We start from the raw sequence: 25,535 nt of genomic DNA on the forward strand, positions 1-25,535 counted from the left end.
TCTGCTGAGCTCGTTGTTAATGATGGCGGTCTTCCGAGAATCGTTGATTTATGTAAGGTCTTCCGACAGGCCTGGACACATAGTTCTGATGTTCCAGCTTGCAAAACGAAGGGCTGGTACCTTCTTTCCTTTTTTTGTCGTGCTGTTTGGTGTGGTGTTTACAGTCCACTTTTCGGGCAATGACCCTGAGCTCCAAGCACCCATTGAAGCAGGTGGACAGTGGCGGGACAGAACCTTACTGACCGGGGGCTGCCCGGTTTGAAGCGGGTGGTAGCTGTCCAGTGAGGTGCGATGACCTCTCCCACCGACAAAGGCAACTTGTGGCACCCAATCTCTACGCCAATTGAGCTGGACTTATAACCCGTAACAGCTGCCTTCCATGTTGTTTTGGTCGCTGTAAGGCGACTATGGAGCGACCTCTCCATGGTGCATGCCTGGGCGGATGTATGGAGGTTGTGCTTTGCCCAAGCGTCAAAACCCCCCTCTCAGCCTTTCTGGTGGGGTCCAAAGGAGTGCAGAGCACGACGTTTGGCACCGCTATGGCTGCAGGAACTGCCGGAAACATGCCAAAAATGACACATGACCGCCTTTGGGGTTCCGCTCCGGATTTTCTGTTAGGGTTTACTCCCTTAGCCTTGATCTCTCCCAAGATGCCCACAAGGCAGTGGGATTGTTCGGGCCCCTGCTCAGGAAGTAATTGTTTTAAATAATAGTGTGGGAAAAAGCTTCTGGAAGTAGTATTTATTTCTGCAAATAGAAGATTGGGTGTAAAGTTGGAAGTACTTCTTGAAATTTTGTCAAATCTGCAAAAAGAGCAATAACATAAATATTCATTATATTGTAAACCATGGCGCGGAGTCAACTCCCCCTTGGCCCCTTTATTCCCTTCACCCACTTAATCCTGGCCGTCAAGTGGGACTAAGTCCTCTTAATTCAGGCTCAGGCTGGGTGTTTGGGATATCGGGGTTGCAGGAGAGCTACCCTCCACCTCGTCCAGCGGCTACGGTTAATGGCTTAGTACAAATAGGAGGAAACTCAGTCCTTTCTTTAACTATCAATTTACTTTCTTCACGTTGTTGTACAATGTAAGAACAAGGCTTATACACTTGGTTAGACAAAAGCATGCAACTCAAACTGGGTTATACAGTTAATAACAAAGCTAGCTAGAATTGATAAGTACACCCACTAGGTTCCTCTGACCTTTCCCTGACCTAGTCACAGAAAACAAAGGATAATACCCGAAAAAGGGGAGAGCTGACGCTGGCCAGGCGTTCCGTTCTCTCTCTCTTTTACGTTGTCGCCGCGTTGCTCACACAGGGTCTTCCACTTCCGCAATGGTTGGTCTCCAGAGTTTCCCGCTGGCTCTATGCCTGAGATTTTCCATACTTCTCTTTCTTATCTCTTCAAACTGTGCTGTTTCTTTCCGGTTGCTCACCTCGTTCGTATCTTCTCCTTATTGGCCCAGGCGCAAAGACCCCGTTATCACACCGTGTCCAAATAAAGCTCCATTCCTGTGATGTCTCTCTTGTCTTTTCACATAGATTAATTAGTTCAAACTGGTTTTTACCAGCACAGGTAGGTGTCTGAGCTCCGGTTACTATAGTTCATGAACTACTCAGCAGTTTGTAACAGATTCTATACTTCTTGCAGCCCCTGGCCAACAATATAAACGTATTGCAGTCTGAAGACGGCGTGATGTGATGTAGCACCACCCAAAATTCACTATCTGGCATGTGCTCCCATAAACTAAAAGTAGGAATGGAGTGGAAAAAGAATAATGTAACTTAAGAAATGCGCCATACAAATCAGCTCTGCAACCTGAAAACTGAGTTCCTGCCTCAAACATTTTGAAAAACAATGCAGAACCAATCACACACAAAATCTGTAAATCATTTATTTAAGCATAACATTCAGCAAATAGTATTTTAAGAAGTATGGTGAGGTGCAGTTTTAATATCTAGGTTGGTTACAAGAAGAGTTCACTGCACCAATCTCTTCTTACTTTATCATAACAACCCTAGAACTTCTCATAAATAACATATCTCAATAGCAGGTATTTGGAGCCGAGCTTAGATGCATCCTGAAACAAAAATGTGCAATCCATTCATCAGACTAAGAAGTGCTGATGCAAATATCCCTCCTCCTGAAAAGAAATCCATGGAAATGTTTATGTGGCGATAATTGATTCTATTAACACCCTATCTGTACTAATGCTTTGTCTTTCACCATACCATTAACATACTGTTTGCCTTTGCTCCATGACCTTCTGGTCGGTTATTCTCTGTGACCTTGTCCTATCTACACCTCTTTTGGTATCTCTTGCCCCGCCCCAGCTTTACTTGCATAAAACCTTTCACATTTCTAATATCTGCTAGTTCTGAAGAAGGGTCACTGACCTGAAACGTTAACTCTGCTTCTCTCTCCACAGATGCTGCCAGACCTGCTGAGTATTTCCAGTATTTCTTGTTTATATTACAATTGATTCTAGTGTCCCTCCATTGCAGTATTAAATGATACTTAGGTACAGCTATTTGAAACTGAAAATACTCTTCACAGAGAATCGTAGTATACTTAGAAGTTCTCTAATTCTTGGGGGTGTGGGGGTAGATTTTCATGTACTGATGTAAGTCAGTTTTAATGGTTAAGAATTGTTGCACTTGTCACCAAAATAGTAAGGTGATAAAAGCACTCAACCTTCAGGAGTTAGGCTATATCTAAATTATTCCAGTGCAGATTTGAATGGATGGAGAGGCATAACAGGAAGACCATTTTTTTTTTTAGTAGGCTTTGGAAAGTTAAAAAGATATTGCACCCAAAGTTGGAGAGGGCAAATAATTGTGAGACGAACAGCAAAGATGTAAGAAATGCTTTGTGAAGGCACAAGCCTGCAGCTAAGTGACAGGACAACACAGTTCTCAATCTTTGTTTCCTAGATGCCGAAACAGAGGTGGGAGTGCAGAAGGTGGTTGCATTGAGATTGGTCCTTTGTATCATTTTACAGCATCATCTCCAATGGTCAGCATCGTGCAAAGAAGTGAAGGCAGGCTGGAGGCCATAGCTGACTGGTACTGTCACTATGGGCTGGATTTTATGGACCCCCCCTGAGGCGTGATTGGAGGCTGCAGGGCCCATAGAAACATGACAGGTGGCGGGGAATGGGGGCGGAGGGCCCATCGACAAGCGATTTTGCTGGGGGCGGGATGGGCCTATTAACGGCCATTTAAGGGCCTCTTCCTGCCACCTCTAAGATCTAACCAACAGCAGGGGTGCTTCCGCCATGCGGGGAGGGTGTCTTAAAATGAGGCTTCCTCCCTGCCGGCTTAGGTGGGGGGCTCCCTCTTCCACGTACCTCCATGGACCACCCTCCCCCGGACCAAATGCCCACCCTCCCAACTGCCTCCCCCGGGCCTTCCGGACTGGCCCTGGTGACCCCGCCTCACTTACCTGAGGTCCAGGGTTCCAGCGCTAGGCCTGGGTCCAAGGCCTCTGCAGTACTGACAGTGGCCACTTCTCCCAGTGGCACTGCTGATACTGCTGAGCTGCCGGCCCTGTGATTGGCTGGCAGTTCTTTGATTCGGGTAAATTTGAAGAATCATCCAGCTTTATGATTACATAACTGTGCTGTTGGGAATGCTGTCATCATTTACCTTGGGAATAGGATCCTTTCCAGATACTCTGCAAAAGTGAGGTGTGAATGTGCACCTCTGGATGTGGGTATAAGAGTATTGGCGAGTCGTTATAGAACATCTGTTGTGCAGTTTAATCTGTTTGGAATCCCTCAATAGGTCCTTCTTTTGCTCCAAAAAAAGATCAGGAAAGGGGATTCCCATTGGGAAGCCCATGGTGGCGGCGGTGGTGCAGCTGAGCATCTAACAACCTTGGCTGTCCATTAGATATAGGTGACAACATAATCTTATGCTGTACCAAAGTAGGGTAGGGAAGCTGCTGGAGAAGATACTGAGGGATAGGATCTATTCCCATTTGGAAGAAAATGGGCTCATCAGTGATAGGCAACATGGTTTTGTGCAGGGAAGGTCATGTCTTACCAACTTAATAGAATTCTTTGAGGAAGTGACAAAGTTGATTGATGAGGGAAGGGCTGTCGATGTCATATACATGGACTTCAGTAAGGCGTTTGATAAGGTTCCCCATGGCAGGCTGATGGAGAAAGTGAAGACGCTTGGGGTCCAAGGTGTACTAGCTAGATGGATAAAGAACTGGCTGGGCAACAGGAGACAGAGAGTAGCAGTAGAGGGGAGTTTCTCAAAATGGAGACGTGTGACCAGTGGTGTTCCACAGGGATCCGTGCTGGGACCACTGTTGTTTGTGATATACATTAATGATTTGGAGGAAAGTATAGGTGGACTGATTAGCAAGTTTGCAGACGACACTAAGATTGGTGGAGTAGCAGATAGTGAAGGGGACTGTCAGAGAATACAGCAGAATATAGATAGATTAGAGAGTTGGGCAGAGAAATGGCAGATGGAGTTCAATCAGGGCAAATGCGAGGTGATGCATTTTGGAAGATCCAATTCAAGAGTGAACTATACAGTAAATGGAAAAGTCCTGGGGAAAATTGATGTCCAGAGAGATTTGGGTGTTCAGGTCCACTGTTCCCTGAAGGTAGCAACGCAGGTAAATAGAGTGGTCAAGAAGGCATACGGCATGCTTTCCTTCATCGGACGGGGCATTGAGTACAAGAGTTGGCAGGTCATGTTACAGTTGTATAGGACTTTGGTTCGGCCACATTTGGAATACTGCGTACAGTTCTGGTCGCCACATTATCAAAAGGATGTGGATGCTTTGGAGAGGGTGCAGAGGAGGTTCACCAGGATGTTGCCTGGTATGGAGGGCGCTAGCTATGAAGAGAGGTTGAGTAGATTAGGATTATTTTCATTAGAAAGACGGAGGTTGAGGGGGGACCTGATTGAGGTGTACAAAATCATGAGAGGTATAGACAGGGTGGACAGCAAGAGGCTTTTTCCCAGAGTGGGGGTTTCAATTACTAGAGGACACGAGTTCAAAGTGAAAGGGGAAATGTTTAGGGGGGATATGCGTGGAAAGTTCTTTACGCAGAGGGTGGTGGGCACCTGGAACGCGTTGCCAGCGGAGGTGGTAGACGCGGGCACGATGGAGTCTTTTAAGATGTATCTAGACAGATACATGAATGGGCAGGAAGAAAAGAGATGCAGAACCTTAGAAAATAGGCGACATGTTTAGAGAGAGGATCTGGATCGGCGCAGGCTTGGAGGGCCGAATGGCCTGTTCCTGTGCTGTAATTATCTTTGTTCTTTGTTCTAATGACAAAATGCAGGAAGCATTGGGGCAGAAATTAATTATGGGCTGTTTTAGGATGCATTATCAATGGGATGCAGAAAGCATGCACCTTAACCAGGAGGCCTGTGACTCTCTCAAAATTGGATCTCAGACCGAGTTTCAATAAATTCTTCAACACCACCTCCTAAATCCGTGATCTCCATTACCAAGAAGGACAAACACAGCAGATGCATGGAGAAACCATCCCCTCCAATTGGCCTTCCAAAACATACACCATCCTCACTTAGATATATACTGTTATTCCTTCATCGTCGCTGGGTCAAAATCTTGGAACTCACTACCAACAACAACAACTTGTATTTATGTAGCACTTTTAACATAATAAAACATTCTTGCGATTCTTAAATAAATTCTTGTGATTGTCCTGATGAGTGCAAGCCGAAAAACTTTGACAACAGGTCTCTATTTTCAGCAATTTTCAAGTTCTGTACTACTAAATGACCATAATAAAACATCTAAGGTGTTGATAGGAATGTTATGAAACAAAATTTGATACCGAGCCACAAAAAGAAATATTGGGGCAGATGATCAAAAGCTTGCTCAAAGAAAGCTTGGTCAAAGAGATTAGATTTTAAGGAGAGTCTTAAAGGAGGAAAGGGAGGTAGAGAGGCAGAGAGGGTTAGGGAGGAAATTTCAGAGCTTGGGGCCTTGGCAGCTGAAGACATGGTCACCAATGGTGGAGCGATGAAATCTGGAGATGCTGAAGAGGTCGAACCTGGAGGACTACAGATGTGTCAAATAGTTGTGGGCCTGGAGGTGGTTAAAGAAATAGGAAGCATCGAAGTCATGGAGGGATTTGAAAACAAGGATGAGAATTTTAAACTCAAGGCATTGCTTAATTGAGAGCCAATGTAGGTCAGCGAGCACAGGGGTGATGGGTGAATGGAACTTGGTGCTAGTTAGGACATGGGCAGCAGAGTTTTGTATGATGCCAAATTTATGGACGGTAGAACATAGGAGAGCATTGGGATAGTCAAGCTTAGAAGCAACAAAGGCATGAATGAGGGTTTCAGCAGCTGATGAGCTGAGGCAGGAGTGGAGTAGGGTGATGTTACGGAGGTGGAAATAGGCGGTCTTGGTGATGTCGCAGAAATGTGGCCGGAAGCTCACTTCGGGGTCAAATATAATACCAAAGTTGTGAACAATCTGGTTCAGGCTCAGACAGTTGCCAGGGAGAGGGATGAAGTCGGTGACTAGGGAACAGAGTTTGTAGCAGGGACTGAAGACAATGGCTTCAGTCTTCCCACTATTTACTTGGAGGAAATTTCTGTCATCCAACAGCATTGTGGAAACACCTTCACCACACGGACCACAGCAGTTCAAGAAGTCTCACAATGGGAAATAGGGATGAGAAATAAATGCTGGCATTACTCTCAATGCCCTTATCTCAAGAAATAATACAACGAAAATAAAATAATGAATGCTAAAATAACAGAAAGCTAAATAAACGTGAAGTTAATAATTCATGACATAAGAAATGGGAATATGGGCAGAGTTTTTTAAATTGTTGCCTTTCTTGTGTGTTATTCATAGACTGATTGTTAGGATGTATCTGATCCGTTATGATGGCATATGATCATGTGCAAGGGGCCAGAGAAAGTGATGTTGGAGTGCCACCTGTATAGATGCCCGCCTCCACCCGCGACGTCAAGAAGGGCCCGCCACATATTACAAAATTATGAGGGGCATTGATAGATTAGATAAGAAGAAACCTTTTCCCTTAGCAGAGGGGTCAATAACCGGGGGCATAGATTTAAGGTACGGGGCAGGAGGTTTAGAGGGGATTTGAGGAAAAAATTTTTTTATCCAGAGGATGGTTGGAATCTGGAACGCACTGCCTGAAGAGGTGGTAGAGGCAGGAACCATCACAACATTTAAGAAGTATTTAGATGAACATTTGAAACGCCACAGCATGCAAGGCTACGGGTCAAGTGCTGGAAAATGGGATTAGAATAGGTAGGTGCTTGATGGCCAGCACAGACACGATGGGCTGAAGGGCCTGTTTCTGTGCTGTATGAATCTATGACTCTACTGGCAGCTGGGGGCTCACATTGCAGACCCCCGCCGCCTGGCGGCGGGCCCTTCATCTGCCTATGAAAGTGAATGTAAATGAGATGCAAATAAAGTTACTTGCAGGCGGTGGCCCTCCCACGCCGATTTTACAGCCACTGTTCGTCCTTCGCGCACCTTCGGAACTCCGTCCGGAGGTCCAAAGCGAGAACCTGGTGAGGAGGGGGGAGGAATAACATTTTCAGGGCTGGAGGGGTGGGAGAGCATGAAAGAGAATTTTAATTGGCTGTGGGGTGGTGGGAAGGGGTTAGAGGCCAAATGTTAGAAGGTTGGGGGGGAAAGTTCAGGAAGGGAATAAAGTCAGTTTTGTCAATAAGGGCCAATGACATGACCATTGGGGGATTGGGGAAGGGCCTCCATATCTTTATTATGTGTTAATAAAAAATTCCCTAATACTGTACCTTTAAAATGTAAAATGATTTCTAAGGGCTTAAAGCCCTTTAAAAATGGCGCTGGCACCTGTGCAGTGGTGCCGGACGCCATTGCCGGGGACATGGCAGCTACCCCCTCTACGTAAGCAGGGGCGGCCGCTCTGCCCCCTTCTTTTAAATGAGCCCCTGCGTGTAATATCGTGGGGGCTCCTCGGTGGCACTTCCGTGTCGGAAGGCCGCCGAGTTCAGTGTGTTCAATGTGGAGCGCAGCGCACTAATAAAATTCAGGTCATTTTTTTAAATAGGAAGAGATTTCAGAACTCTGAAATACAGAGGGATCTGGGTGTCCTCATACACGAAACACAAAAAATTAGTGTGCAGGTGCAGCAAGTGATTAAGAAGGCAAATGCAATGTTGTCGTTTATTGCAAGGGGAAATGGAACATAAAAGTAGAGATGCTTTGCTACAGTTGTATAAGGCATTGGTGAGACCGAGGGTTATCGTAAGAGGAAAGGTTGGACAGGTTGGGTTTGTATTCATTGGAGATTAGAAGGATGAGAGGTGATCTTACTGTAACATTAAAGGGGACTTAACAGTGTGGATGTTGAAAGGATGTTTCTTCTTGTGGGAGAGACTAAAACTAAGGGGCACAGTTTAAAATTAAGGGGTTTCCCATTTAAGACAGAGATGAGGAGAAAGTTTTTTTCTGAAGGTCATGAGTCTGTGGAACTCTCTTCCCCGGAGAGCGGTGGAGGCAGGGTCATTGAATGTTTTTAAGGCAGATTCTTGACAAATAAGGGAGTCAAAGGTATCGGGTAGGCAGGAAAGTGGAGTTGCGTCCACAAACAGATCAGCCATGATCTTATAGAATGGGAGAGCAGGCTCGAGGGGCCGAATAGTCTACTCTTGCTCCTAGTTTGCACGTTCTTATGGATGTAAAAAAAATTACAAAACCTCCGGGAAGCTAGTCCAAATCCCAGGCCTGGATGGTTGGAACAAAACTGATAGACTGACTTGATGGCCATGATATAGACCATGTTCACTGTGTAAATGTTGACAAACACAAGGAATTTTATTAGAAAGATAGATATTTAAAATATAAATTGATAGCTACCATATTAACGGGCTATAGAAAATTTACTATAATTGTTTTCTCTTTGTGCTTAATAAAGATGGCACAGGTGTGAAAAAGCGTTTCATTGGTGTGAGGATGCTGACCGTAACTCCTGCGTAAGTTTATAAGCTTTACTGCTTCTCCTTATCTTTTCAAAGCTGTTCTGTCTGCTCAAAATGCAGGATGTCTCCCAAAACCTGAAAATATTTTCACCTGAGAGCAGTTGCTGATCCCTTTAAATATGGATAGACACAGCCAACTCTCAACTTGTAGTGTCGTATATTTTAGACGAAATCAGGAACTAGCAGAAGTAGTGCGGGCAGAGGTGAGAATGGCATCCAGGGCCCTGCCTACATCATTGACCCGGATCTGCATTTATCCAGCAGTAGGCTCCCACCTGGCTCTAGTGTGAGCTCTGCTGTAAATTGGAATGGGTGGTCAACCAGCAATAAATTGCCAGTTCTGTTTCCCACCCAGTTTTGGTCCCACTAGTGCCCCAGTTTTTAAGTGAAAGTGGGGGTGAGGGTTGCGGTATTGACTTGAAAATTGCATCCTATAAGTTTTGCTCTTGTAATTTATGCTATGTCACCCTAGATTGTATGTTGTCCTATATCTAATCACTAGCATACTGCTGATTATTTTCCCCATATAATAAAAAATCTAACACGTGGGATTTCTTAGTAACAGTAATTGAGCAATTGGTCCAGAACTGTGAGAAAATTATTAATATTTGCCTTTAAGCATAAGTTAGACTCCTTTTCAAGGAACGTTACCTCTCAATTGATCTCCAAGACACTTGTATGCTGAAATGTAGCTGTGTTATAATCAATGGAAGTGAATCTATGTTAGTAGGTTTGTCATTTTGTACACAGTTGTATGAGTGCCACTTCTGGCTAGTATTGGATCTGGATTAATGGTGCTTATTTGAAAGTGATCAGTATTTTAAAAATCTTATTACTATGCACATTTTATGTCTACAAACCTTACTTTCTGTTGTTACAGTTTTGTCACACTTTTGTTTTGACTTTTTCCATTATAAATTCCTGTGTCCATGTTTGTAATGAAAACTGCTATATAAACTTGTCACTCTGTAATTACACACCTCCTGCCAGCAATAGACCTGGAGCATCTCAGTTTTCCATTTCCCAGTTCCTCTGCCTGTACTGCTGAGAAACCCCTTTGTTCCAACCAATTCTACTTCTCTGCTTCAAAATTGAAGTAATTCTGCTATTTAATTATAGACCGTAATATAAAATGAAAGTATTACATTAGGGTATGAACAAATGTATAGCCTTAAAATAGAACTGAATTACATCTGTGGCCCCTCGTCCAATTATCCCCCACTTCACCTGAAGATTGCACTTGAGCATTGATTTTAACTTCGAGGAGGAATCAGGTGAGCAGGAGTCGAAATAGATGGCCCAACCTTGGCAGCGTTAGGCCTGGCAAATTTGAACTCCTGGGCATCATCTGCATGCCCCTGGTCAATTTCACACCTGAATATAGCAGGAAGAGACGGGTGGGAGCACAAAGTTAGGCAGCAGAAGGTTTCAGGAGTGCCTAGCAATCGGACGTTGCAGGTGGAGGTAGACCACTGGTGAGGGGAGGCCTTACCTTTCATTATGGAGCCAAGGGGAGCATTCCTGCTTCTCTTGGCCAAACAATGGTAATCAAAAAAAAAGTAAAAAGATTTACCATTTTGGGACTCCTCTGGACCTGACTCCTCTTCATGTTATGTTGATCTGATGGGAAAGCAACAAGCGCTTTGCTGCTTAAGGCCACTGTTCCTTTCTTGCTTGCTCAGAAGAGCAGGTTAAAGTCTTAACCTGTGGGATCAGTTTGAGACATCACCATGAATTCTGCCCTGTAATGTTTTTGTTTCTGGATGCAACCAGATTATACCTTAACATCATCAGATGGTGTAAACATGAATCTGAAAAAGTTTACACTCAGTGTTTTAATATTAAATTATATTGAAGGGATTTCATTAGCAGAAATTTTGTGTTTATTCTGATGACATTTTCTCACATTAAGTTATTTTGTCATTGGACAGAAAAAAATGGTTTACTAGTTCTCAACATTTTGTTAAAGGTTTATGTTTATGTTCTTCTCCAGTCTAATAGAAGAACTGAAACAAAGAAACCCTGATTTTCCTGATATCAATGCTGGCATCTATGTACATGAAGTGATTCCAGATTCACCAGCACACAGGTAACGTCTGACCTTTTGAGTACTAAACAAGAAGATCTCCAGTAAAGAACACCAAAATAACTGAGTGGAAGAGAGATTGTAGATTTGTTTAGTAATGTATAAAACTGCTGTTTATATTCTTTCTCTGGGATTTCAGCCAGTGTTATGATGGGTGAACAGGGGCACCTGTGAAATTACTGGCAAAACAGAACCATAGAAAAGTTACAGCACAGAAAGAGACCATTCAACTCATCGTGTCTGCACCGGCTGAAAACACTAGCCACCCAATCTAATCCCACCTTCCAGCACCTGGACCATAGCCTTGCAGGTTACAGCACTTCAGGCGCAGGTCCAGGTACCTTTTAAATGAGTTGAGGGTTTCTGCCTCCACCACCGATCCGGGCAGTAAATTCCAGACATGCACCACGCTCTGGGTGAAGTTTTTCGTCATGTCCCCTCTAATCCTACCAATCACCTTAAATCTGTGCCCCTGGTAATTGACCTCTCTGCTAGGGGAAACAGGTCCTTCCTGCCTACTCTATCTCGGCCCCTCATAATTTTGTACACCTCAATTAAGCCACCCCTCATTCTAAGGAAAACAACCCTGCCAATCCAATCTTTCCTCAAAGCTGCAATTTTCAAGCACTGGCAACATTCTTGTAAATCTCTTCTGTACTCTCTCCAGAGCAATTATGTCCTTCCTGTAATGTGGTGACCAGAACTGTACGCAATACTCCAGCTGTGGCCTAACCAGCGTTTTATATAGTTCCAGCATTACATCCCTGCTATTATATTCAATACGTCGGCCAATAAAGGAAAGCATTCCATATGGCTTCTTCACCACTTTATCTATCTGTCTTGCCACCTTCAGGGGCCTGTGGACATGCTCTCCAAGGTCTCTCACTTCCTCTACCCCTCTCAATATCCTCCCATTTATTGTGTATTCCCTTGCCTTCTTTTCCCTCCCCAAATGCATAACCTCACACTTCTCCGGATTGAATTCCATTTGTCACTTTTCTGCCCACTCAACCAAACTATTGATATTATTCTGGAGTCTACAGCTATCTGCTTCACTATCAACTACACAACCAATTTTTGTGTCATCTGCAAATTTCCCAATCATGTCTCCCACACTTAAGTCCAAATCATTAAGGTATACTACAAACAGCAAGGGATCCAACACTGAGCCCTGTGGAATGCCACTGGAAACCGCTTTCCATTCACAAAAACATCCATCGACCACTACCCTTTATTTCCTGTCACTGTGCCAGTTTTGGATCCAACTTGCCACATTCCCCTGTATCCCATGGGCTTTTAGTTTTCTGACCAGTCTGCCATATGGGACCTTGTCAAATGCCTTACAAAAATCCAAGTAGACAACATCCACTGCACTACCCTCATCAATCCTCCTTGTTGCTTCCTCAAAAAATTCAATTAAGTTAGTAAGACACAATCTTCCCTTAACAAATCCATGCTGACTATTCCTGATTGATCCATGCCTTTCCAAGCGATAGTTTATCCTATCTCTCAGAATTTATTCTAATAATTTGCCCACCACCGAGGTCAGACTGACCAACCTATAATTATTTGGCCTATCCCTCGCACTCTTTTTAAACAATGGTACAACATTTGCAGACCTCCAATCCTCTGGTACCTCGCCTGTATCTAGTAAGGATTTGAAGATGATCCTCAGAGCATCTGCTATTTCCTCCCTGGCTTCCTTTTAACAGCCTGGGATACAATCCATCCAGCCCTGGTGATATATCCACTTTCAAGGATGTCAGACCCTCCAGTACTTCCTCTCTCATTATGCTTATTGTACCCAATATTTCACACTCCTCTTCTTTAACTACAATGTCTGCATCATCCCTCTCCGTTATGAAGACAAAGTATTCATACAAAGTATGAACCCTGTCCATATCTTCTGCATCTATGCATAGGTTACCTTGTACATTTCTGATAGGCCCTACCCTTTCCTTAGTTATCCTCTTGCTCTTACTGATAAAACATCTTTGGGTTTTCCTTGCTTTTACCTGCCAATATTTTTCATGTCCTCTCTTTGCTTTCCTAATTTCCTTTTTTACTTCACTCCTGCACTTTCTATACTCCTCTAGGCTTTCTAAAGTATGAAGCTTTTTGTGACTGTCATAAGCTTTCTTTTTTTGTTTTATCTTACCCTGAATGCTTCTAGGTAACCAGGGGGCTCTAGATTTGGCAGTACCACCCTTTTTCTTTGTGGGGACATGTCTACATTGTGCCCGTAGAATATCACCTTTGAATGCCTCCCACTGGTTTGCCACTAATTTTCCTTCAAGTAGCTGTATCCAGTCCACTTTCACCATATCACCTCTCAGCTTCATAAAATTTGCCTTCCCCCAATCTAGAATCTTTACTCCTGTTCTATCCTTGTCCTTTTCCAATATAATGCGAAGTCTAACTATATTATGGCCACTATCTCCAAAATGGTCACCCACAGCTACTTCATCCACTTGCCCAGCTTTATTTCTTAAGACTCAATCTCATTGGGCTTGTTCCATGCTGGCTAAAAAAGTTCTCTTGAATGCAGTTCAAGAATCTTGTGCCCTCTGTGTCCTTCACAATGTTTGTATCCCAGTTGATATTAGGGTAGTTGAAATCCCCAACTATTATTGCCCTATTGTATTTGCACTCAGAAATTTGCCAACATGTTTTCTCTTCGACCTCCCTCTCACTAGTCGGGTGGCTGCCGCTTTTTTACTTCTGAGCTCAACCCATATGGCCTCATTTGATGATTCATTTAGCATATCATCCCTCCTCACAGCTGTAATTAATTCTTTAACCAGTAGTGCTGCATCCCCTCCTGTTTTATTCCCCTCCCTATCCTGCCTGAAAACTCTATTTCCAAGGATGTTGAGCTGCCATTTTTGCCCCTCTTTAAGCCGTTTCTGTTACAGCAATGATATCATGCTGCCATGTGTCTATCTGTACCCTCAGCTCATTGGCTTTATTTGCAATACTCCTCGCATTTAAATAAATACCTTTTAACACTGCCAAATTCCTGTGCTGCACACTTTTTAACCATTGCTTCTTCTGTCTTTCAGAGTCACTTGCTAATTTTCTTCCTCCCATTCCCTGCCCTGAATTTGTCCTATCTGAAACTGCCCTCAGGTTCCCATCACCCTGCAAAACTAGTTTAGAGCATCCATTTAAAATAATCTATATGATCTGCTTGTACCTCTGCTGCCTGATTGACGCAATGATCAAATCTCAGTTTAGCATTTCCATCAAAGCTGTCCTTCCTCATACTACACTAGAATGCCGGTCTAGATAGTAATCAGAGCTCAAAACTTCTGATCTGGAGGTGACAGTATACAACAATTGAGAGTAATCCCCAGTGCTTAGCCTGCCATTTTGCTCCAAATCAGACATCATTTTCCTAACATTCTGTTACAAGTGTGACAAGTTTATGTAAAGTTTTTTTGGCCAATATTTATCGCCTGCCTACCTGATTTCCATGACTATTGCATCCTCTGTTTCAAGATAGGTTGATAGCCTTTACGAGTTGGAATATTATGTCATTTGCTTACATGCCTTATGGTGATCTGCCCTCCATGAGTACCTGGATTTGTAAACTGCACAGTTGGGCTCACACACTAACCATTCTTTATAGCATATAAAATGTTGATTTAAGGAAGTTAACAATATTGTCTTGCTACTTAGTTATATGTTAGTTCTAATGCAGTCAAGATCCAAGCTTGTGTTGTTGGTAAAGTTATACATTCCTGTGCTAAATGTGCTGATAAAAAGAAAAAAAATGAAATAGAATCATAAAATGGTGACAGCACAGAATGCGGTTATTCAGCCCGTCATGTCCGTGCTGGAGCTCTGCAAGAGCAACCCACCTAGTCCCACTGCCCCGCTTTTTCCCTGTAGTCCTGCAAATTTTTTCTCTTCATATAATTATCCAATTCTACTTAGAAGGCCTCGATTTGAGTCTGTCCCTGTCACATCTTCAGGCAGTGCATTCCAGATCCTAACCACTTGCTGCATTAAGTTTTTCCTCATGTTGGAAAATATATACCTGAAAACTACACAGGGCTTCTCCAGCAGGAAACTGACAGGTCCTCCAGAGAAACAGCACCATTGGGTAAAAGAACAGCTGTTTATGCCATTTTTCTGGGTTTCGGCCAATCGCCTGCTGAAGTTACCAGCAGGAAACCAGCAGAAGCTCATGGAATTTCAGGGCCATAATGCGTCATCAATATGCTAAGAGTGGTACAGCAGCATTCCTGCTTCTAGTCCTCTTGTACCTCACCCAAGTAGCTATTTTTCATCCGTGAGCCCAGATGGTGAGTGCCACCAAACTATCCTACATGGAGGGCATGACAGTTGAGTCTGATCTTGTTCTCACCCCATGACTAAACATGGTTTCCAGCAGTAGTCGCTGGTTAGGAACAAATTGGACAGGATTTTTAAAATAGCTTAGGGTCCAGATCGGATGTGGACGCAATTTGGCACCTCTGGCCTTCGTGCCAGTACCCCACCATGATCACGACCCCAGGCAATTTTGAAAGAGGCTGGCTCGGGGTTGGATCGGCTGCCCACCAGCAAGTGACAGGTAGCCAATTTAAGTTAATTAGATATGATTAAGGGGCCTAATAAGGCATTTTTCTGGCACTGACTTGGATTCCAAACGACAATGTGGGCAGTCCACATTGGCCTGAATGTGGTGGGCTTAGGGTGTGAAGAGGGAGAATGATGGATCAAGCGAGGGAACGTCCCGTTCCCCCAACTCCGCCCACCCCGCACCTGTATAATGGCTGCTAGGCCACAGCTGCAGCCACTTGCCATTCCGTGGAGGCACTCCCCCTCCAGGATCATGGCCAGGCAGCTGTGGCATGTTAAAAAATAAAATCAATTTACCTGCCCTCGTCCCTCGCTGTCTGCATCCGAGCCCTTGTCCCTCGCTGTCTGCATCCGAGCCCTTGTCCCTCGCTGTCTGCCTCCTCGGCCTCATCTCTCGCTGTCTGCATCCTCGCCCTTGACCCTCGCTGGCTGCATCCGAGCCCTTGTCCCTCGCTGTCTGCATCCGAGCCCTTGTCCCTCGCTGTCTGCCTCCTCGCCCTCATCTCTCGCTGTCTGCATCCTCGCCCTTGACCCTCACTGTCTGCATCCTCGCCCTTGACCCTCGCTGTCTGCATCCGAGCCCTTGTCCCTCGCTATCTGCATCCTCGCATTCTTGCCTCGCTGTCTGCTTCCTCGCCCTTGTCCCTCGCTGTCTGCCTCCTCGCCCTTGTCCCTCGTTGTCTGCATCCTCGCCCTTGTCCCTCGCTGTCTGCATCCGCACCCTTGTCCCTCGCTGTCTGCATCCTCGCCCTTGTCCCTCGCTGTCTGCATCCGCACCCTTGTCCCTCGCTGTCTGCCTCCTTGCCCTCGTCCCTCGCTGTCTGCCTCCTCGCCCTCGTCCCTCACTGTCTGCATCCTCGCCCTCGTCCCTCACTGTCTGCCTCCTTGCCCTCGTCCCTCACTGTCTGCATCCTCGCCCTTGTCCCTCACTGTCTGCATCCTCGCCCTTGTCCCTCACTGTCTGCCTCCTCGCCCTTGTCCCTCGCTGTCTGCATCCGCACCCTTGTCCCTCACTGTCTGCCTCCTCGCCCTTGTCCCTCGCTGTCTGCATCCTCGCCCTCGTCCCTTGCTGTCTGCGTCCACAGTCTTGTTCCTCTTAGTATGCATCCTCGCATTGGCTGCTCCCACCTCGGCTGGTGAGGCTGCTGATCTCTGGAGTGCTTCCCATTGGCACTCCAGGGTTGGGAGCCTGCCCGCTATCCCTGATTGGACAACGAGCCCACTCCCTGGTCTTTCATTTTTTAGAAGCTTTGAAAATTTAGGTGGGCATGTCTAAAGCATAACTGTGCGAGGGCCCGGGACCCAGAATTAGCCCCCATGTCCAGTGCCCGACCCCTGATTAAAAATTCAGCCCAAGAAACTGACTTTTTATTTGTCCCCTCCCTAGACAAGGAACACTGGAGCTAATTCAGATCAGCTAACTCAGCACAGGCAGGAAATTGGACCTGGGGCCTTCTGGTCTACATGTTTTAATGTTTAGTTTAGAGATACAGCACTGAAACAGGCCCTTCGGCCCACCGAGTCTGTGCCGACCATCAGCCACCCATTTATACTAATGCTACACTAATCCCATATTCCTACCACATCCCCACCTGTCCCTATATTTCCCTACCACCTACCTACACTAGGGGCAATTGCTAATGGCCAATTTACCTATCAACCTGCAAGTCTTTGGCATGCGGGAGGAAACCGGAGGAAACCCACGCAAACACAGGGAGAACTTGCAAACTCCACACAGGCAGTACCCAGAATTGAACCCGGGTCACTGGAGCTGTGAGGCTGCGGTGCTAACCACTGCGCCACTGTGCCGCCCACTAGCAGTCTTTTACCCACCGAGTCCAGGAGGGAGCTTATCAGTAATATTGCATTTTACTTCTAGAATGCATTTAGTGGTGAGTAAAACATTCCAAAGCAATTCTCTGGACTGGAACTGTAATAAAAAAGAAAGACTTGCAGTTATATAGAGCCTTTCACAACCACCAGAAGTCTCATAAACACTTTCCAGCCAATGAAGTACTTTTTGAAGTGTAATCACTGTTGTAATGCAGGAAACACGGCAGCCAGTATGCACACAGCAAACTCCCGCAAATAGCAATCTGATAATGACCAGATAATCTGTTTTTATGATGTTAATTGAGGGATAAATATTGGCCAGGACACCAGGGAATAACTCCACTGCTCTTCTTCAAAATAGTGCCATGGGATCTTTTACATCCATTCAAGCAAGCAGATGGGGCCTTGGTTTAATGTCTCATCCAAAAAACGGCACCTCCAATAGTGCAGAGCTCTCTCAGTACTGCTCTGGAGTGTTGCCTTGTACTCAAGCCCTGGAGTGGGACTTAAACCTAGAACCTTGTGACTCAGAGGCAAGAGTGCAACCAACTGAGCTCCAGCTGACATTGTTAGAGCAGATTTGGTGTCATTACCTACCTACTGAGGATTTCACCTAGTGCTTTGTATTCAGCCCTGAAAATCATTTTACTGATCAGGGAGGGAGCCTAAATATAGACTGAAACAGCTTTGGATAAGTTGATAAAAGGGTGATGTCTGAACTACTGTAAGAGTTTAGTTAGCATGCTGGTTAATGTACTAGTAAGGTTCCATAGTGTGTCACAATTAGATTGTTAATCCGTTTAAAGTAAATGGGTTAATGAGTGTGTTCAAATAGCTCACAAAGGAAATTTATGTAAACTCATTCACACAGTGAATGAAAATTAAATCATACGCATTGGCTGGCTGTTAGCCGCCCAACAGCCTTGACAAAATAAACTAATATTTAAATCACCAAATATGTCTCTGAATAGTTGTTGCTGATTGTTAAGGTCCATTCATTCATAGTGCAGTTATAGTGTTGGTGTGAAACAGTTTTGCTTTGCACTGATGTTGAATTTCTAATTGTTCAGCCTTCGGTCCTCCATTCACCACAATATTTCTATATCTACCGACCTGCTCAACTGCACCCTCTCGTCTACGATGTCCTAGTCCCTATTAAAATAATTACTTTCTCTCACCCTGGTCGTTTCCCTGGTGCAGCCCTCATCTGCGCTCCCTTAATTCCAAGGGACACAGTCTTAAATGGATATGGTGGACAGCTATCGGATCCTGGACTCATCTGTGCAAACTGCTTACTATTCCAGGATCGTCATGGAATGCAACGGTAACACCCAGCTTCTTTTCTGTACTGCAAGCCGTCTTCTTAATCCCTTTCCCCTGTCCTCACCACCCCCAACTCCAACGACCAGTGCGAAGAGCTCATGAATTTCTTTGTCACCAAGATTGAGACCATCCGATCAGCCTCCGCTGTCACTTCCCTCCTTTCATCTAGCCCACAGGCAACACTTCCTCATGCCAGGTCTGAGCTCACCTTATCCATGAGACCCACCTCCAGCTCCCTTGACCCTGCTCCCACTGAACTACTGAGCTCCCAACTTCTCTTCCTGGCTTCCATATTAACTGATATTGTTAATGGTTCTCTCCCCTCAGGTTCTGTCCCTCTCACCTTCAAATCTGCTGTCTTCACTTCTTTCCTCAAAAAACCCCCTGACCCCTGCATTCTTACAAACTACAGACCCATCTCCAACCCCCCTCCCTTTCCTCTCCAAAGTCCTTGAACGTGTTTTTGCTTCCCAAATTAGTCTTTCCAGGAACTCCATGGTGGAATCCCTCCAATCAGGTGTCTGCCCTGCCGCAGTATCAAAACAGCTCTTATCAAAGTTAGAAATGACATCCTATGTGACTGTGACAAAGGCGACCTATCCCTCCTCATTCTTCTCAGTCTGTCTGCAGTCTTTGACACAGTTGATCACACCATTCTTCTCCAACATCTCTCCACTGTTGACTAGCTGGGTGGCACTGCGCTTGCCTGGTTCCATTTTTATCGATCTAATCATAGCCAGAGAATTGTCATTAATAGCTTCTCTTTCCATTCCCGCACAGTTATCTCTGGTGTCCCCCAAGGATCTATCCTTGAACCCCTACTATTTCTCATCAACATGCTGTCTCTTGGCATCATCATCCAAAAACCCATCAGTTTTCAAATGTACACTGTCAACACCCAGCTCTACCTCACCACAACCTCTTTCAATTCTTCCATTGTCTCTAAATTGTCAGATTGCTTATCAGACATCCAGTATTGGATGAGCATAAATTTCTTCCAATTTCTATGGGGAATACTGAAGCCATTTTCTTTGATCCTTGCATAAACTCTGCTCCATTGCCACCGGCTCCATCCCTCTCCTTGGCAATTGACTGAGACCGAACCAGACTGTTTGCAACCTCGGTGTCATATTTGACCCTGAGATGCGCTTTCAAACATATATTTGTGTCATCACTAAGACTGCCGATTTCCATGTCCGTAACATCATCCATCTCCACCCCGCCTCAGCTCTACTGCTGCTGAAATCCTCATCCACGCTTATGTTGCCTCCATACATGACTATTCTAACACACTCCTGGCCATCATCCCACATCTGCCCTCAGTAAACTTGAGGTCATCAAAATCTCTGCTGCCTGTGTCCTAACTCACACCAAATTCACCCATCACTCTCGTGGTCGCTGATCTATATTGGTTCATGGTGAAACAACGTCTCAATTTTAAAATGCTCATCCTTGTTTTCGAATCCCTCCATAGCCTGGCCCTTCCTGATCTCTGTAATTTTCTCCAGCCAAACAACCCTCTGGGGTACCTGTGCTGCTCTAATACCAGCCTCTTAAGCACCCCGATTTTATTCACTCCATCTTTGATGGCTGTGCCTTCAGCTGCCTAGGCCCTAAATTCACAAACCTCTCTGCCTCCCTTTTTACGCTTTTAAGACACTGGTAACACCTACCTTTTGACTAAGCTTGTGGCCATTTCGCTTTACATCTCCTTATGTAGCTCGGTGTCATATTTTATGCCTCAATGAAGCACCTTGGGAAATTTTATTACATTAAATACAAGTTGTTGTTGTTTTACAGATTGATTTTCCAAAATGTGTGTAACTGGTGAAGAGCCTCATTGCATGCACTTGGTTAGATCACACTTAGAGGACTGTGCACAGCACAAATAGAGGTCTTTAAAAATTATGAAGAGGTTTGATAGGGTAGGTGTAGAGAAAATGCTTGTGGGGGCGATCAAAACTAGGAACCATAAATATGAGATAGTCACTAATAAATCCAGAAGGGAATTCAAAAGAAACTCCTTTACCATAGGAGTGTTTAGAATGTGGAATATGCTACCGCAAGGAGTAGTTGAGGCAAATAGCATAGACACATTTAAGGGGAATCTAGATAAGCACATGAGGAAGAAAGGAATAGAAGGATATGGTGATTGGGTTAGATGAAGAGGGATGGGAGGAGGTGGAACATAAACACCAGTATAGACCAGTTGAGCTGAATGTGTAAATTCCCAGTAATTCTTTATAATGCCTAGAAATCACCAACGGTGCACCTCTGATTTTGTAATATATTGGGAAAACCTCCTTGCTGGTAAAATGCATTCAGAAAATTGGTTCTATACTGCAGATACAGCCTGAATATAGAGTCATCCTGCAATCTGATTTAAGTGGAGTGTGACTAGATGACCCCAAAAACCTCTAGGATATTACTGAGGCAGACAGAAGGAGCACTGACTCCTATTGGATAGATATGTTGTTGTTCTTGTTTGTGGTGGAAGTCTCACAGATTCATGTTCTGCCTCCAGTTCCAGCCCCCATCACAACTTTGTCAGAATTCCATCGTCCAAGGAGTGGAATTTCAAGGTTTAAATCTTTTAAGTTCCCCTATTGAAGGTTTGGCTATAGATGATGGGCACACCCAAACACGGGAAAGATTTAAATTTGCTGCCCAGCTGTAAAACTGGTGTTGCACATTGGCTGCCTGGTTTTTACTTTCATGGCAAGCTCAATATCTACCCTGATGCCAAGCCCCAGAATTTGACTTTTTTTTTAATAACTTGCGTGTGAGTTCACCACATGGTCTATAAGTAAATGTAATTCCAGCCATTAAGCTCAAAACAAAAAAAGAAGTAAGGATAATGGAGTAGGTCTGCCAGCATTATCATGGCCAAAGAAAAATTGGCTTTTGCATAGCAGCCAAGAAGGTTTTTGGCAATCTAGCATGTAGGGGAGGAAAAGTATTCAGCAGCAAGAAATTGTTTGAATAACGAATAGCTGATGGATGCTTGATCTGCACTATCATGTGGAATTTGAAAAATGTGCTGAATGCTTGAAAGGTTGCACAGGAAACTGAGCAGGTCATCTGGGTTCATGACAAGTAGGAGAATGTGATTTCTGATCACAAGTTCACCTGAAGTAAGGAACTCTATTAAATTCAGTGTACTACCCATGCTAGCATAAGAAACTAAGGTTGTTACTTACACATTTTTTCAGGCTTTTACTAGGGATCCGTATTTTCCAAATCTTAGATCGAAGAATCTTCTGGAATTTTACAAGTATGAACGAGATTTATGCTACCTCTATGCATGTAGTGACACTTGTATGTTGAAGCTGCAGGATTGATTGTACCATTAGAAAATCTACATCTATTGTTTAAACCCAATAGCTAACCAGCTTTGTAATTAGGTTCTCCAACAGGTCGAAAAAGGCAAATGCAATGTTAGCTATTTTAAGCACTTGTTAGATTAATTATAATAATTTAAAGAAAAAGCTTGCTCAAGTTAAATCCTGCAGTCTTGGGAAGAATGCAATTCAGCGATCAACCTGTCCAGCATTCCAAGCTTCAAACTGTTGCCAAGTCTACACTGAAGACATTGCAAGAAACTCTATTCATTTTTGGCTGGTTGTCGCGGGAGGGAGAGTGGGCGTGGCCTGGCCCACCTGGTCAATGAGATTCACTGCTGAACCTGCAATGCAACAAGGCAGTGGCCCGGACCCTGCTGGGCGCCACCTTTGACAATAACATCAGGAGAGTTAAAGGCTAAGGGAGTAAATCCGACAAGGAACCTGGAGTGGAGTTCCATTAGTCAGTTGATAATCCCTTCAAGTAACCACCTTCCAGAAAGTTCTGCAACCAATTGGGCACCAGACGTGTAGATTTTTGTCTTTCCTCTGGATAATTAACCTATGAGATCGAGAGGTGGGGTTCAGATGCTAGACAAGTCTGCACTGTTGAAAAACGTATCCAAGCTATGCAGCAAACTAATGGAGAGGTCACTTCATCCTTACTCTCACCAGTGGGGAAAGAAACCCGGGAGGTAGCAGTCTACAGGTTCTATGTCCGGCTCAAGTGGCATAGAGAAAGGGCACCACGGGTTGCCTCTGACAGTGGGATAGATCATCGTGTCCTCTTGGTCAGCTGGGGAGCCCCCAGCTAGTAAGGTACTGACCTGCCAATGCCTGCCTTTCTATCTGTGACAGGAGCATAAGGGATTTTTATCTCAATAAGTGGATGGAAAGCGATTACCCAACAAACAAAAAGGAGGAATTTTCCAGCTTGAAAGCTAGAAGTTCAGTGCCCTGGCCTGAACATTGACCCACATTCTACAGGGAGTGTATGCAAGAGGGCACTGATTGACTATGAGCTACGCAAGCTTGATGTCAAACATTGCTGCTCTGCAGACGATCAGATTAGCCAATGCTGGCTTGATGCATGAGGCTAACTATACCTTTTATTGGCATAGCAAGAGCACAGAAGACCACCATGAACATGGGGTAGGCTTTCCAGTCACCAACAGATTGACACAGTCAATTCAGCTACCAGTAGCAACTTCTGAATGCCTCATCTCTCTGCGTCTTATCATCTGATGGTGGCCTTGTCAACATGCTCTGCGCTTATGCACCAACTTTGAATGCCAACTTCTTAGACGAAGATCAGTTCTATGACTCTCTACATGATGTTTTGGAACATATTCCACATGGTGAGAAGTTATTCATCCTATGTGATTTCAATGTCCATGTTAGATCGGACAGAGATTCATGGCCTGCATGCCTTGATCATCATGGGGTAGGCAAGATCAATGATAACAGACAATGGCTTTTTGAGCTTTGTGCCCAGAATGAACACTGCATTAGCAACACTTTCTTTCAGGGCACACATTGCCACAATGTACCATGGCATCATACAGTATCTGGCCATTGGCACCAGCTTGACTTGATCATCACCAGAAGACGTGATCTGTCCAGCATTCTCCATATCCACACCAACTACAGCTCAGATTGCGACACTGACCACTCTCTTGTCAGCAGCAGAATGAAGGTGCAACCCCAAAAGTTTCACAGCTCCAAACATGATGGCCCGCCATGCATCAACATCCCTAGTACAAGAAATGATGCCAAATTACAGCAGTTCGCATTGGTGCTAAAGCAATTGCTACCTGTTAAAGGCTTGCCAGGAAATGCCGATGTTAATATTGAAGAAGCTTGGAAGTCAGAGTTTAATCATCCGTGACACAGTAGCAGCGACATTTGGTAAAAGCATAACCCACAACAAAGACTGGTTTGAGACCTACTTAGCAGAGATGACATCTGTCATTGAAACAAAAAGCAAAGCCTACCTGATGCACAATGTAAACCCAACAGCCAGAACACTGCATGACTTGATAGCTGAGGCTGTCATGCAAAAGACAGGGAGACACTGTGCAAGTAAATACTGGATCAACCTTTGTCAAGAAATCCAAACTGCCTGTGATAATGGAAATCTACGTACTTTGTATGATGGGATCAAGTGGGTACTTGGTTCTGCCATTACCAAAGTTGCCCCTCTGAAATTGGCAAATGGTGACGTGCACACCGACAGAAGCAAACAGATCTCCAGCTAGGCTGAACACTACTGTGAGCTGTACTCCCATGAGATGGACATCTCCCAGTCTGCGCTTGACGCTCTTCCACAGCTTTCTGTCATGGATGACTCAGACACAGAAACCTCATCACTTGAGCTTGAAAAGGCCATTGATTCCTCAACAAACTGAAAGGCACCTGATAAGGATGGAATTCCAGCCAAACATCTCAAGCACGGGAAATCCCATCTACTGCCACACCTTCATGACCTCTTGCTTCTCTGATGGAGGGAAGGATCCATTCCATAGGACATGTGTGATGCAAAAATCATCATGTTACACAAAACAAAGGTGACAGAGGAGACTGCAACAACTACAGGGGGATCTCACTCCTCAGCATCACTGGGAAGGACTTTAATGGGACCATGCTGAAAAGGCTCCATCAGCTTGCAGATTAAGTTTATCTAGAAGCACATTGAAGTTTCCATGCTGGCAGATCAACAGTGAACATGATCAACATATGCCAGATACAGGAGAAGTGTCGGAAACAGGACATACCTCTCTGCCTTGCTTTCGTAGATCTCAGAAAAGCATTCAATGCTGTCAGCAAAGCAGGACTCTACAAGATTTTGGAGAAAATTTGCTGCCTACCAAAGCTTCTTAGTCTCATCTGTTCCTATCATGACAACATGCTCATGTTACGGACAGGTGGAAAGGGGTGTGAATAGTTCCCACTTTTCACCTCCCAACTGACCACAATGATGTTTTGTTAAAAATGGTGCATTAGTACCTGCTGAATCTTCTCAGGACAATAGCTTCTTTTAAATTTGCAGGCTTCAGTGTTTCTAGTCTTCAACTTGTTGAGGTTTTGTAGATTTCTGGTGGTTAAGACTTCGGATTGGAGGTGGTGGTTACTTTAAGTTCTGTGCTGCAACAAGTTGAAGTGTAGAATTAGCAGCGCTTCTTCCTTATTTGGTTGGATCTCTTGCACAGCCTCTGACTGAACTGACTGCTTTCTGAAGACATTGGCTTGATCTCCCCCCTCTCCAGAGGGCTATCTTTTAAGGTAAAAATCCATCTCAGGAGAGTTTCTGGTAGGAGACATATGGGCCTCTCCCCTGGTGTAACCACACAA

The 25,535-nt window shown here is 44.6% G+C and overlaps 1 protein-coding gene across 1 annotated transcript in view; it reads left to right on the forward strand.

Annotated features, from left to right (window-relative positions):
- The window catches only part of LOC137374131 (serine protease HTRA3-like), a 49,491-nt gene that overhangs the window by 18,915 nt on the left and 5,041 nt on the right, over window positions 1-25,535 (forward strand). Inside the window, exons 7-8 of the mRNA XM_068039904.1 lie at window positions 8,951-9,008; window positions 11,008-11,103. Coding sequence (XP_067896005.1) covers window positions 8,951-9,008; window positions 11,008-11,103 — 154 coding nt within the window. The remainder of the gene's footprint in view (window positions 1-8,950; window positions 9,009-11,007; window positions 11,104-25,535) is intronic.

The sequence above is a fragment of the Heterodontus francisci genome, chromosome 1 (assembly GCF_036365525.1).
Source record: "Heterodontus francisci isolate sHetFra1 chromosome 1, sHetFra1.hap1, whole genome shotgun sequence".
Classification (NCBI taxonomy): Eukaryota; Metazoa; Chordata; class Chondrichthyes; order Heterodontiformes; family Heterodontidae; genus Heterodontus; species Heterodontus francisci.